The following is a 12,402-nucleotide window of genomic DNA, read 5'->3' as shown; positions in this document are numbered from 1 at the left end:
AAGCAGAATATTTCAAGTCGGGATGTGAAATTAATTATATCATTAGGATAATGAATTTGTGCTTGAATTGCTATTTTTCCTGTAAGGTCTGTGGGTTGTCCTTAACTTCAAAACATAAAAGAAACACTTGCATGCCTCCTATATGAAAGGTCTGTGTTAGGAACCATAACAGATGTAAAGATGAATTAAGATAGGCCCTCCCTGATCTCACGGAGCTTAAATGGTGATAAGAAATTATCACCATTTATTGAGTTCTTATCTGTATGTGAGATATTGTACGTGTTTTTTAAGGGAATCACTGCATTTAATTCTCACAACTGTATGAGGTAAGTAATATTCCTGTTTGGTGAAAGAGGAAACTGAGCCTTACAAGAAATTAAATTGCTGGCCTAAGGTAACAGAAATTGTAAGTGGCAGAGACTAGAGCCCCAGCTTTCGAGGCTGGAAAACCAAACCACTGCTGTACACTTTACTGTTTCACAAATAATTTAATCAGCAAAGCATAAAGTAAGTGTTAGAAGAGAGTTTACGAGAGGTGGTGGAACTAGAAAAGGCTTCATGGAGGGGAAAAGAAACACAGGCGCGCGCGCTCTCTCTTTTTTTTTTCTTTCTTTCTAAATTTCTTGGGTAAAACCCAGCAAAGTCCAGAGAGATCTTGAAGAAGAAAGCAGTTACTGTGAAGAAAATTCCCAAGTTCTCTGGTGCACTCACCAGGAGGGTCTGTAAGAATTGAACTGATTGATTAATTTAGAAATACGAGTTTCTGACTGATTCTGCTAGGTGTTTACTTAGTAGCAGTATATTAAAATTACAGTTGACCTCATAGGACTGTTAATCTACAACCATTCTCCCTCCCCTACCCCGCAAGTTAGTTTTGGCCTAAAATTGATACAAGATTCAAATTTCAAGGGTCTTTGTTTTCCTTTGGGTAAGATTCAGAAATTTCTAATCAATCTCAATCCTTCATAATCAACATTCATTTTACAAAGTATAGATACTAGGTTGTTTTGGTTTTAAAATTATTTCTGTAAGTAATTTATATGGGCTAATACGTATTAATGACTCATTTAGAGTTACTAACGTGAGAGTTTAATAACATACGTGTTCAGTGCACTTTTATTGAGTAGAACTTATTTTCCCCCCAGTGGAAGCATCCGTTCATAGCAGTAATGCACACTGTACAGATAAGACAATTGAAGCTGCTGAAGCCCTGCTTCATATGGAATCTCCTACCTGCTTGAGAGATTCAAGAAGTCCTGGTATGTGAACTGTTCTTTTTTATATTAAACATATCACGTCACTTTACGTATCTAGAAAGAAAGTTTTTGTTTTTGTCTTTGGTAATCCAAGGGGATTGTTGGTGTTCTCAAAGTCTATAATACATAAATACCTGTGACAGCAGTAATTGATTTTTATTTGTCAATGTTCCCAAATCTTAAATACTTAATTTTCAAAATAAATGAAACAGAAACGCCCACTATAGACAGACAGATGGCTGTTACATTGCTGTTTATACCATCATGTCTTATTTCCTTAACTCTGGGTAAATTATAAACCTTAAGAGAATGGCAGATGGGAGCATTTGCCACCTATGACCACGTTCAGTCCTTCCTTCAGTGCTAGATGGGCAGTGACCCCAGGGAGCGCTCCCTGAGGGAGGGCGGAGGTAGCTTCCAGTGTTTCCTCACACTCCCTTCAGGCTGCACGTTTTCCTTTTTTTGTTTTTTGTTTTTTTTGGCCCCCTTTTTAAAGACTGCCTTTGAGAGTCTTTTTGTCCTAATTTTAATGCCCAAATGTTAATTTGACTTAATACAGTTAAGATTGGCCCTTCTCATAGGGATTTTCAACATATGTTAAGATCAACCGTACTTTTTTAGTTAGAGTAGGAATCCTGTGTATTATTCAGGGATATGAGAAGAAGATTAGGGCATACTGGTCAGTATATTAATCCATGATAGTATGTATTAATTGAAATAGAAATGTCATATCCTGGTTATTCATGCACATTGAAAGGAAGCCAGAGCAACATTATTGTATGTACTAGAAAATCTGTATGGACCATTTTAGTGACCCAAAATATCAGGGACTGCTCCAGTAAATAAAATTTTAAATATTGAAAGATGATATTCATTTGGCTGTAACGAGCAGGTTTTCTTTTCACATCTTGAAATGAACTGTGCTTGCTTCTCCCTAAATGTACGTTTATTACTTTAATGTTATACCAGGTGCATGTTCTTCCTAGTTAGACAATAATGATGAGTGAGTGGAAGGAAAGTAATTATTAACTCACTATTATACTCTTTTATTTTCAAATGTTTTCCTAATTGTCAAAATAATCCAAAGTCTTCTACAGTGAACTTGAAAGTATCTAAAAGTGTGAAGCAGGGGGGTTGACTACTTATGATCTCCCCCTTTACCCAGAAGATTAACGTTTCCTTCAAGTCGATTTTCTTTGCATTTATTTACTTACATACTTTAGACCATATTGTATATTCAATAAGCCTTAACTTCAAGTTTTTATCCTGCTTTGATGAATTCTTAATAACCTCACCCTACTAAATATTGAATTGTCCGTATTGAGAGGCATTAATGGGGGTGGGAAATTTTAATTTTTCAACTTTTTTTTATAGTGGAAGTGTTTGTCCCTCCTTGTGTATCAACTCCAGAATTTATCCATGCTGCTATGAGGCCGGATGTCATTACAGAAACTGTAGTGGAGGTGTCAACTGAAGACTCTGAACCAATGGATACCTCTCCTCTTCCTACGTCACCAGATAGCCATGAACCAATGAAAAAGAAGAAAGGTAGAGTGTATTTATAAATTTCTGGGAAATTGGGTGAAATTTTTTCTGGTATCTTTCTCCCCCCATCACAGGACATAGGAAATATATGCTGTAGATTTATGATTGATGTTATCTTAATTAGATATTCTCAAAGAATTAAGATTTTGTCTTTTAACATGTTCATACTGTTTAAAGGAGTTAGTGTTTGAGTCCTAAAAGTAGTTGCCTGCAGAGTGAGATTATAATAGGTGCTTGATACACAGAAGGAAGGTCAGAGATTCACTGCCCATTTTTCTACTTTCTGATCCTTTTAGGTACTTGGTTACCTTAAAAAAAAAAAAACAGAATTATTCCTGACTTTATTTTTCGTAATCTTACCTTCCTACTCTTTTTGTGGGCGTTAAAGTAAAAAGCCCAGTTTTCTCCCCCTTGTCTTCAGCCTTAAAACACCAAGGTTGCACGTAGGGACTTGTGAGGGGAATCAGCTCACCTCTGGGTAAAGAGCGTTTCCACTTGTTATTTGACGCCTGCTGAAGCTTGTGCTCATCTGGTCCCAGTGGGTGAGGCACAAGGCTCCAGTCCATCTTCAGCATCCTGAGTGGGTGTTTGAATCAAAGGTAAAACTTGAAAGAAATGAAATTCTGTATAAATGGGTATTCATCTAATTCCACTTTCTTCCCTGTCTCTTTCTTCACATTTTAGAATGGGGGAAAAGAAAAATCAAAGGCAACAATAAGGGAAAACTTGCTTCAGAAATAATGGTATTATCTTTGATTTATTAGGTAGCAGTGTTTCAAATTGCTGTGATGGTCACAGGTCTGTGCCTCATTTGCCGTGAGGTACCCAGTGGAGAATGAGACAGAGCACCTTCCCTCTTACAATATAGATAATATGTATTTGAGAAAGGCATGAATGAGAGAGTTTAGAAGGAAGAATTACTTCCTGCTGTAAATGTTTAGAAACAAAAGGAATACATATAAAGAGCCCTGTTTACCCACTGCCCTCTATAGCCTTCGGCTGGTTGTATCTTATGGAAGCTATTACAAAATACTTAAGAAAATTTTAGATTTAAATGAAGAGGGAAAAGACTATGAAAAGCTGAGATCATTTAGGGAACGAAGACCTCTAGATAAACAGGTTGATCTGCCTATGTGGTGGTACGGTATAAACCAGGAAATAATTGGCCAATTTAATACTAATCTTATTACGTATTTGAAAATGGGTGGTCTTAATGAATGACAATTTAAAAATTACATGCAACATCGTTAATTATTCATTTGTGGTTAAGTACCTTTGGGACATACAAAGTTAGGTAGGTATTTTTTAATAGTAGAGGCTTCTTTTTATTTCCAGAGCCTTTAATATACTAACGTGCGTTGCAGATCTCCAGGAGAAGACAGCGTGCGGTTCTAAAGCTAATTTGGCTGTAAACCGTTTTTCCTACTGATGAATAACCTATTTCTCATGTAATACCATTTGGGAAATGCTGCTTTATAAGAAAATAGGCCTTTTGGGGCTAACCTTTCCTTTAAGGAAGTTGGGCTTTTGTGATTGAATTTAGGAGACAGTGAAGACGTCAGTCTTATTAACTGACTGATTCGTACATATAAGTATTATTTAAATTGAGAAATTAAGCTCTGTTTTAACAAGGGAGACCAGTAAACTTTGTTTTAATTTTTGCCAAAGCATACGTCTTAATGAAATCCTATTCTAATCCTAGAATATAATAACTATGCTTTTTGACATATAAATTAAGGCACTTTAATTTAGCTCTAGATAATCCTTGCTAATGAAGAGCAGAGACATCAGAAATCCCAGATGTTAGGACAGATCGCCAAATCAGTAATAGTATATGTAATATTCCCAGCCTCTTTCTTGAGGCTTCCCCTCACCTGCCAGCATTCATCCGTCAGGGCTGAGGGTTGAATACAACACATTTCAGGCTTAAGCTTTCTTTACTGTAGAGAAGTATAGCTCTTGCTTTTCTGCTCATTGTGGATGCTAGTCTCTCTGAGAGAGCCTTACGGCAGAAGTGAGGGGAGACAAAAGGAAGGGCGCAGACATCTACTAGACCTACGAAGTAATCGCTTGGAAGATTTTTTTATCCTTATAATGTACCTGCACGTTGAGGTGGGGAAAGTTATGCTGAAATTCTGGTGAATTGATTGGCTCAGAGCAGTAGAGAGTGTTTAAAATAATATTTTTTACTTTTCCTCATTTGAGCTCAAAGGGCTTCGCAGATTATCAGATCTTCTGCAATCGGTAGGTAAAGCTTTTTCTAACAATTCTGTAGAACAGAAAACAAAAGTTTGTACTAGAATTTGTTTCCATTGCTACATTATTGGAAAAGGTTAGCAAATTGAGGCTCTGACCATGTAAATAATGGGTTAGTAGTGCCTGACTTGCCATGTACATTGACATTACTATCCACTAACTGCTGTAATCTAAAATTGCAGAAGTGCTTTTCATGTTCTTTTAAAAGCAACTTTTATATACACTGAATATATTAATCCATAGATTAGTATCCAGTTTCATGAATAATGTGTTATCAGAAAGCCTGCTATCATGCTTCTTTTTCCTGTTTTCAACGTGTGGTTTCAATATCTTTTATTTCCAGTTGGCCGTAAACCAAAGACCCAGCAGTCGCCAATTTCCAATGGGTCTCCTGAGTTAGGCATAAAGAAGAAGCCCAGAGAAGGAAAAGGTAATTTGGGGAGGTCTGTTTTGTAGGTGAGATGCTGTTTTTCTTAGTCAAGTACATTTGTAGGAAAATCACTTCTAGTACCTGCACACGTGAGAGTACTGTCTTTGGTAGCAGTTCTTAATCAGGGCTGTATGAGCATCACACGTGGAGCTTTTTCAAACTATCTATGCGTGGTCCTTACCCCACTGAGATAAAACTGCAGGGAGTGGAGGTGGGCAAGCGTTTGAATTTGGAAAAGGCCCTACCTGCAATCTGATACACAGCTGTATGAAGAGCTGTGGTTCTGGAGGATAACGGCGGGCATCCTCATGGAGAGTCACTTAGAATTGAAGAAGGTTTACAAAACTAAGACTTCATTTCTCCATACTCTCTTAACTGATAGAAGCAAGGTGAATTTAGCGTTTCTTAACTGATTCAATGCAAGGTGAATTTAGTTTTCCAACCAGCAGATTTCAGTCATGTCAGTAAGGATCTTAGAACAAAAATTTAACATGTTTGCTTTAGAGTTTGTATATTCTCATTAAGCACAAAAATAGCATAAGCCTTCTGCATTCTCTGCTGTCATAATTTGTTGTGTAAGTTGATTTCAAGTGATCTTAGTAAGGGTTTTAGGTGTGTTCTGATAACCAAAATTTTATCACTTCCATGAATGTTTTCAATAGTTGGATACATTTTGGATTCGTGTATTCAAATTTATTCCATCCTCAACAGGTAGTCTGATATATCTCATTTTAAATAATTAAAGCAAAAATTAAATCTCTAGTAAAAAAAAAAAAATTAAGTCTAGTAAGCCTACCAAGAAATTTAGACAAAAAAAGAAAAAGAAAAATCCAGTTACAGTAAACCCTTATTTATTTAGGAACTGTTTATTCAATTTGGGACAGATTTAGGATACTTTTATTTTCTTCTGTGTCTTTGGTTGTTTTACATTTCTGGTATCTTAGGTTTTATCTTTTAATTTATATTGAAAACTTTAAAACTTACATGATTGTAGTATTACAAAGTTGAACTGTAAATATACAATTATTACTTTAAAAAATTATTTACTTACTTTATTTATTTTTGGCTGCATTGGGTCTTCGTTGCTGTGCGCGGGCTTTCTCTAGTTGCAGCGCGTGGGCTTCTCATCGCGGTGGCTTCTCTTGTTGCGGAGCACCGGCTCTAGGTGTGCGGGCCTCAGTAGTTGTGGCTCGCAGGCTCTAGAGTGCAGGCTCAGTAGTTGTGGCGCATGGGCTTAGTTGCTCCACGGCGTGTGGGATCTTCCCAGACCAGGGTTCGAACCTGTGTCCCTTGCATTGGCAGGGGGATTCTTAACCACTGCGCCACCAGGGAGGTCCCAGTTACTACTTTTTAAAAAATTATTCCCATCATCAGTGGTGTCTCTTGTATTCAAAGACCTTATGTTTAAAACTGGAAAAAAATTTTGTGATAACCTATTTTTACCAGTCAAAAATCACCTTTCATTAAAATTTCAGTTTTGTATGATTAAACTTGAGGCAGCCTGGCAGCCTGTTGAAATGTGAAGATTAAAGTGATTACAGTCATCCCTGGATTAAAAATCCAGTCAGTGTTTCCTCTTCTGCAAAATTATGACGATAATGTCTGCATAGACTTAGTAAACTACCTTGTCTGATAAAGAAGGCTTCCCTTTCGACTTCTGTTTTCCTTAAAACCAGAAATAGAATTGTTAATTTTAACTTGGGGATGGGAACTGGGGCGAAGCATTTAAAGACAACCTAAAGAATGTTGATGAGTCTGATTAATTCAGTAGACACAGAAGTACTCAGATCCCTACTGTGTGCAAGGCATTGTCTGTTGTACAAAAATTTCTTCCAGAATAAGTTCTTATAATCTTTAGGTCATAAAATAAAAATGCCCCAGATACATATCTTGATTCAGTTGAGAGTTATGTAGTTGAAAGTTATGCACGGTTTAATACTAAGAGTTTTTAGGTATGGATGCTGGTGTACAAATGTAACATAGGAAAGTTGAAGAGATACAAATAGCATTGTAAAGTTGAAGGTTGATTTTTTAAAGTCAAGAGATGCACACGGGGCTCAACTATGGGTTAATGGATTGACTGAATTTTCAGGGAAATACAGGATGAAAAGGAAAAGCTAGAGGAGAAAAACATCAGCGTTTCGATTGACTAGTAGCAGTGGCTTGATGTGGAAGCCTCCCACCCTCGAGGTTCTTCTCATGTAGCCCGTAACTTGGATCTGGATTTGAGGCTAGTAAAGGGTCATTGAGTAGGAGCCTGGAGATGACCTGGTGGCTCCCTGGTGGCATGTGTATCCTGATCCTCTTCTCGGGACTCTCTTCTTCTTTCATCAATTTGAGAACCTCTGCACCTAGAGGCTTACAAAGGGAATAAAAGGAAAACAGCAGCCTGGTTTTAGTCTTCTGGTCTTCTCGTAACCACTGCCCACTACTCTTCCCCAGCCTTCCAAGAAAAGAAAAGAGTGATGCTCTCTTCTCTTTGGGACTAAGTTTCTTCTTTTACCTACCCAGAGTCCTTCCTTTCCTTCTATGCAAATCTTAGCCATCTTCCAAGACTTGATAATGCCTTAACAATCCGCTTTATTTTCACTCCTGAAATCTCAGACATTATTTTCTATCGTTCATTTGAAATATAACTGTGCCTGGCCTTGTGTTACAGCTTATATTGTTTCAAACTGTTGTTTATTTCTTGAATTGTTGTTATTTACTAGACAACACAATTTGACACTGTACAAATGATTGCCGATCTAGTCAAGTATTTCATGACAGACTCTCAGTACACTTGTGCTTCACCAGTGGTAAATTAATTGATTTTTTATCCAGCATAAGTAAATATTTGCTTTTAATTATGTTAATGAATCGTTAATCAATGTCTATGATTGATTGTTTTCAAAGGAAACACAACCTATTTGTGGGAGTTTCTTTTAGATCTACTTCAAGATAAAAATACTTGTCCCCGGTATATTAAGTGGACTCAGAGAGAAAAAGGCATATTCAAGCTTGTGGATTCAAAGGCTGTCTCTAAGCTTTGGGGAAAGCATAAGAACAAGCCAGACATGAACTATGAAACTATGGGACGAGCTCTGAGGTAAGAACCCAAAAGAAAGAGTTTTCAAACAAAACTTACATGTCTCTTAATATTGTCTATTAACTATTTAAAGAGAAGCTGTTAAAATCCCTTATTTGTTACAGCTTGTAATTTGGGGGGGGATTTTCTAGAGGAGCTTCTTGTATTTGGAGGCAGGTGGGGAGACAGGAGTTTGGTCTAGACGGCTAAAATTTCAACACCATTGGAAAATCCATTTTTGTGGGAAATGTGCACCTTTCAGAAAATTAAACCCAAACAAAATACAGTTTCCAAATTGTGAATTCGCTCTTTAGTTCTTGCAAACTTATTATAATGGATTTATCTTGATATGAAACTTTCTCTTAAGTTTTGTCAGTCGGAGGAACCCACATAACTCTGTTATGCACGTGGCTTATTCTAATGAAGGGTATTTTGTAAATGAACATAGTTTAGTGACAGTATTCATATACACCACAGATTCACTTCTACGAAGCATGGCTTAGGTAATTTTTCCACGTAACATCAGATTGTTTTTATAACCTATGTAAATCAGAACTAAAGTTTTACCAGTGTCTGTAAAATACAGTCGTCCCTCAGTATCTGAGGGGGATTGGTTCCAGGACCCCCCGCAGATACCAAACTCCATGGATGCCCACATCCCTTTGGAAGTGGGGATAGTGCTTGCCTGTAACCCACTGCATCCCCTGTGTACTTGAAATCATCTCTAGATTACACGTAATACCTAACACAGGGTAAATGCTGTGGAAATAGTTGCTGTCACGTGGCAGATTCAAGTTTTGCTGTTCGGTGGAATTCTTTTTTCCCCGAGTATTTCTGATCCATGGGTTAGTTAATAAATCCATGGATGAGGAACCCAGGGATGTGGAGGGCCAGCTGTACAGTAGTATATTCTGTATTTAGGTTAAATTACTTCCTTTAAGAATGAGCTTTTAGCTACTTTACAGATCTCAAGGTTATATAAGACCGGTGGCACCAGGTTCTAATTTCATTCCTACTTCAAATTCTTAGCCTTTTGAACAATCCAGGCAGTGTGAGTTCCTCCTTATCTCTTACTAGAATCAGTGAATGTTTCTGTTAGCATCTCTTCTACATGGTGTTTTTGTTGGGGGGTAGGGAGGTGGGGAGAACAAATGTAATATACTTGATTTATTTAGTACTTTTTCCTGACAGATATTATTACCAAAGGGGTATTCTCGCAAAGGTTGAAGGACAGAGGCTTGTATATCAGTTCAAGGATATGCCCAAGAACATAGTGGTCATAGACGATGACAAAAGTGAAACCTGCAGTGAGGATTTAGCAGCAGCTGCTGATGAAAAGTCATTAGAACGAGTGTCACTGTCTGCAGAAAGTCTCTTGAAAGCAGCAGCTTCTGTGCGTGGTGGGAAAAACTCATCTCCTCTAAACTGCTCCAAAGCAGAGAAGGGTGTAGCTAGAGTTGTGAACATCACTCCCCCTGGTCATGATGCTTCGTCCAGGTCTCCTACTACTACCGCATCTGTATCAGCAACAGCAGCTCCAAGGTAAGTGAGGGAAACCATTAGTTGCAACGGGTTTAATTTTTAGAAAACTCTTTGGCAGGAACGATATGTTCCTTTTTTTAATATTTGCATTCTAAGAACTCACTGTTGTCAGGACTTTGAAAAGTGCTTGGCATTTTTAAATGTATTTTGTTGTTGTTGTCGAAGTAGATGTCTCCTCTAACCTGAATGGATTTTTAGGGTCTTACGGATGGAATTTAACGTAGGCTTTAGTTTGTTTGTTCGTTCGTTTATTTATTTTTGGCTGTGTTGGGTCTTCGTTTCTGTGCGAGGGCTTTCCCTAGTTGCGGCGAGCGGGGGCCACTCTTCATCGCGGTGCGCGGGCCTCTCACTGTTGTGGCCTCTCCCGTTGCAGAGCACAGGCTCTAAACACGCAGGCTCAGTAGCTGTGGCTCACGGGCCCAGCCGCTCCGCGGCATGTGGGATCCTCCCGGACCGGGGCATGAACCCGTGTCCCCTGCCTCGGCAGGCGGACTCTCAACCACTGCGCCACCAGGGAAGCCCTAGGCTTTAGTTTTTAAAATATATTCGTATCATGGTATTTCATACTCTAAACTTAAGGGGTTTTTCGGTACATTTGTAAAATTTGGGAGCACTAGTTTTATATGTTTGGGATTTGCATTCATCTTTTTGCTCAAGAGACCTATTTTATAGTTTAACATGAAATATAATCAACTTTATTTTTCACCTCTACTAGGACAGTTCGTGTGGCAATGCAAGTGCCTGTTGTAATGACATCGTTGGGGCAGAAAATCTCAACTGTGGCCGTTCAGTCAGTTAATGCAGGTGCACCACTGATAACCAGCAGTAGCCCAACAACAGCGGCCTCTCCGAAGGTAGTGATTCAGACGATCCCTACTGTGATGCCAGCCTCCACTGAAAATGCAGACAAAATCACCATGCAGCCTGCCAAAATCATTACCATCCCAGCCACACAGCTCGCACAGTGTCAGCTGCAGACAAAGTCAAACCTGCCTGGGTCAGGAAGCATTAACATTGTTGGAACGCCACTGGCGGTGAGAGCGCTCACCCCGGTTTCAATAGCCCACGGCGCGCCTGTCATGAGGCTGGCAGTGCCGCCTCAGCAGGCATCTGGCCAGACTCCTCCCCGAGTTATCAGCGCCGTCATAAAAGGGCCAGAGATTAAATCGGAAGCAGTGGCCAAAAAGCAGGAACATGATGTGAAAACTTTGCAGCTGGTACAGGAAGAAAAACCGGCAGATGGAAATAAGACAGTGACCCACGTAGTGGTTGTCAGTGCGCCTTCAGCTCTTGCCCTTCCCGTAACTATGAAAACGGAGGGACTGGTGACATGTGAGAAATAAAAGAGCAGCTCTCCCATGGGCGCTAGAATGTTAGTGCTAGTCCTGACATTAAGCATTTGCAAGGATGTCATCAAGAGAAGTCAGAAGACTTTAAAACATTTGTAATGCATATAAGAAAACAATCAAACTTACTGGAAGTAAATTACCTATCCCATGTTTCAGTGGGAAGTGAACTACATGTTGAGACGCTGACAGAAAACTGCCTCTTACAGTAGGAAACAACTGAACCCGTCAATAAGAAGAAGGATTGAAAGGGACCAAGCAACTCACTACAATATCAAGTTACACTAAGACTTGGAACACTAACATTCTGTAAGAGGTTATATAGTTTTCAGTGGGGAGGGATTGGGATGGGTGATCTCATTGTTACATATAGCAATTTTTGATGCATTTTATATGCATACCAGCAATTATTACTGTGTTCACACAGAACTCACTTAACTGGTGCTATGTGAAGACTGCTAATATAGGTATTTTAGAATGTGAATTGAAGAATGGATCCAAAAGCTTCAGAAAGAGAGCAAAAACGATCTAGTGCGATTTTTTTTTTTTTTTTTTTTTTATCATATAGCTTAAGCTGAAAACAAAGGCCTTAGACTAATTTTCGGTTTTCTTTATTGAAATAAGCTAATGGCTTGTTTGTGTAAAGCTTTTTTATTAAAAGAAAAATTTTAAAAATCTTGTACCTAGCACAGTATTGTTATAGAATATACATGTAACATTTTATATGGTAGTTTAAGTCTGTCAGTTTCTTAATTGTGGACGAATTAACAGTTGGCTCTGGCCTTCCTTTTGCTGTAAACGTGCCTGTGTCACTCACTTCGCCCTGGCATCTGCGCAGACATAATCCGTTTCAGTTCTACTGTCACTTGGAAGTTAAGGCTCAGCATGAATTTTTGTCAGGTAGCTCTAATGCCTGGCGTTTTCTTTCTTCCTTTCTTTTTTTTTTTTTTTTTTTTTTTT

At 38.5% G+C, this 12,402-nt stretch overlaps 1 protein-coding gene across 12 annotated transcripts in view; it reads left to right on the top strand.

Moving 5' to 3' along the window:
• ELF2 (E74 like ETS transcription factor 2) overlaps positions 1-12,119 on the top strand; it is a 95,825-nt gene extending 83,706 nt beyond the window's left edge. For 6 of the 12 annotated variants that reach the window (XM_027103735.1, XM_027103745.1, XM_027103734.1 and 3 more), the window contains 7 exons: positions 1,146-1,259; positions 2,631-2,804; positions 5,007-5,045; positions 5,401-5,487; positions 8,383-8,575; positions 9,746-10,096; positions 10,812-12,119. In XM_027103735.1, coding sequence (XP_026959536.1) covers positions 1,146-1,259; positions 2,631-2,804; positions 5,007-5,045; positions 5,401-5,487; positions 8,383-8,575; positions 9,746-10,096; positions 10,812-11,439 — 1,586 coding nt within the window. In that variant the 3' untranslated portion in view covers positions 11,440-12,119. The remainder of the gene's footprint in view (positions 1-1,145; positions 1,260-2,630; positions 2,805-5,006; positions 5,046-5,400; positions 5,488-8,382; positions 8,576-9,745; positions 10,097-10,811) is intronic. The other 6 variants (XM_027103736.1, XM_027103741.1, XM_027103739.1 and 3 more) reach the window with 3 other exon arrangements.
• The last annotated feature ends 283 nt before the right edge of the window (positions 12,120-12,402 follow it).

The sequence above is a fragment of the Aethalodelphis obliquidens genome, unplaced genomic scaffold (assembly GCF_003676395.1).
Source record: "Aethalodelphis obliquidens isolate GAN/ISIS:26980383/991018 unplaced genomic scaffold, ASM367639v1 scaffold6, whole genome shotgun sequence".
NCBI lineage: Eukaryota > Metazoa > Chordata > Mammalia > Artiodactyla > Delphinidae > Aethalodelphis > Aethalodelphis obliquidens.
This window is presented reverse-complemented; position numbering and strand designations above follow the sequence as displayed.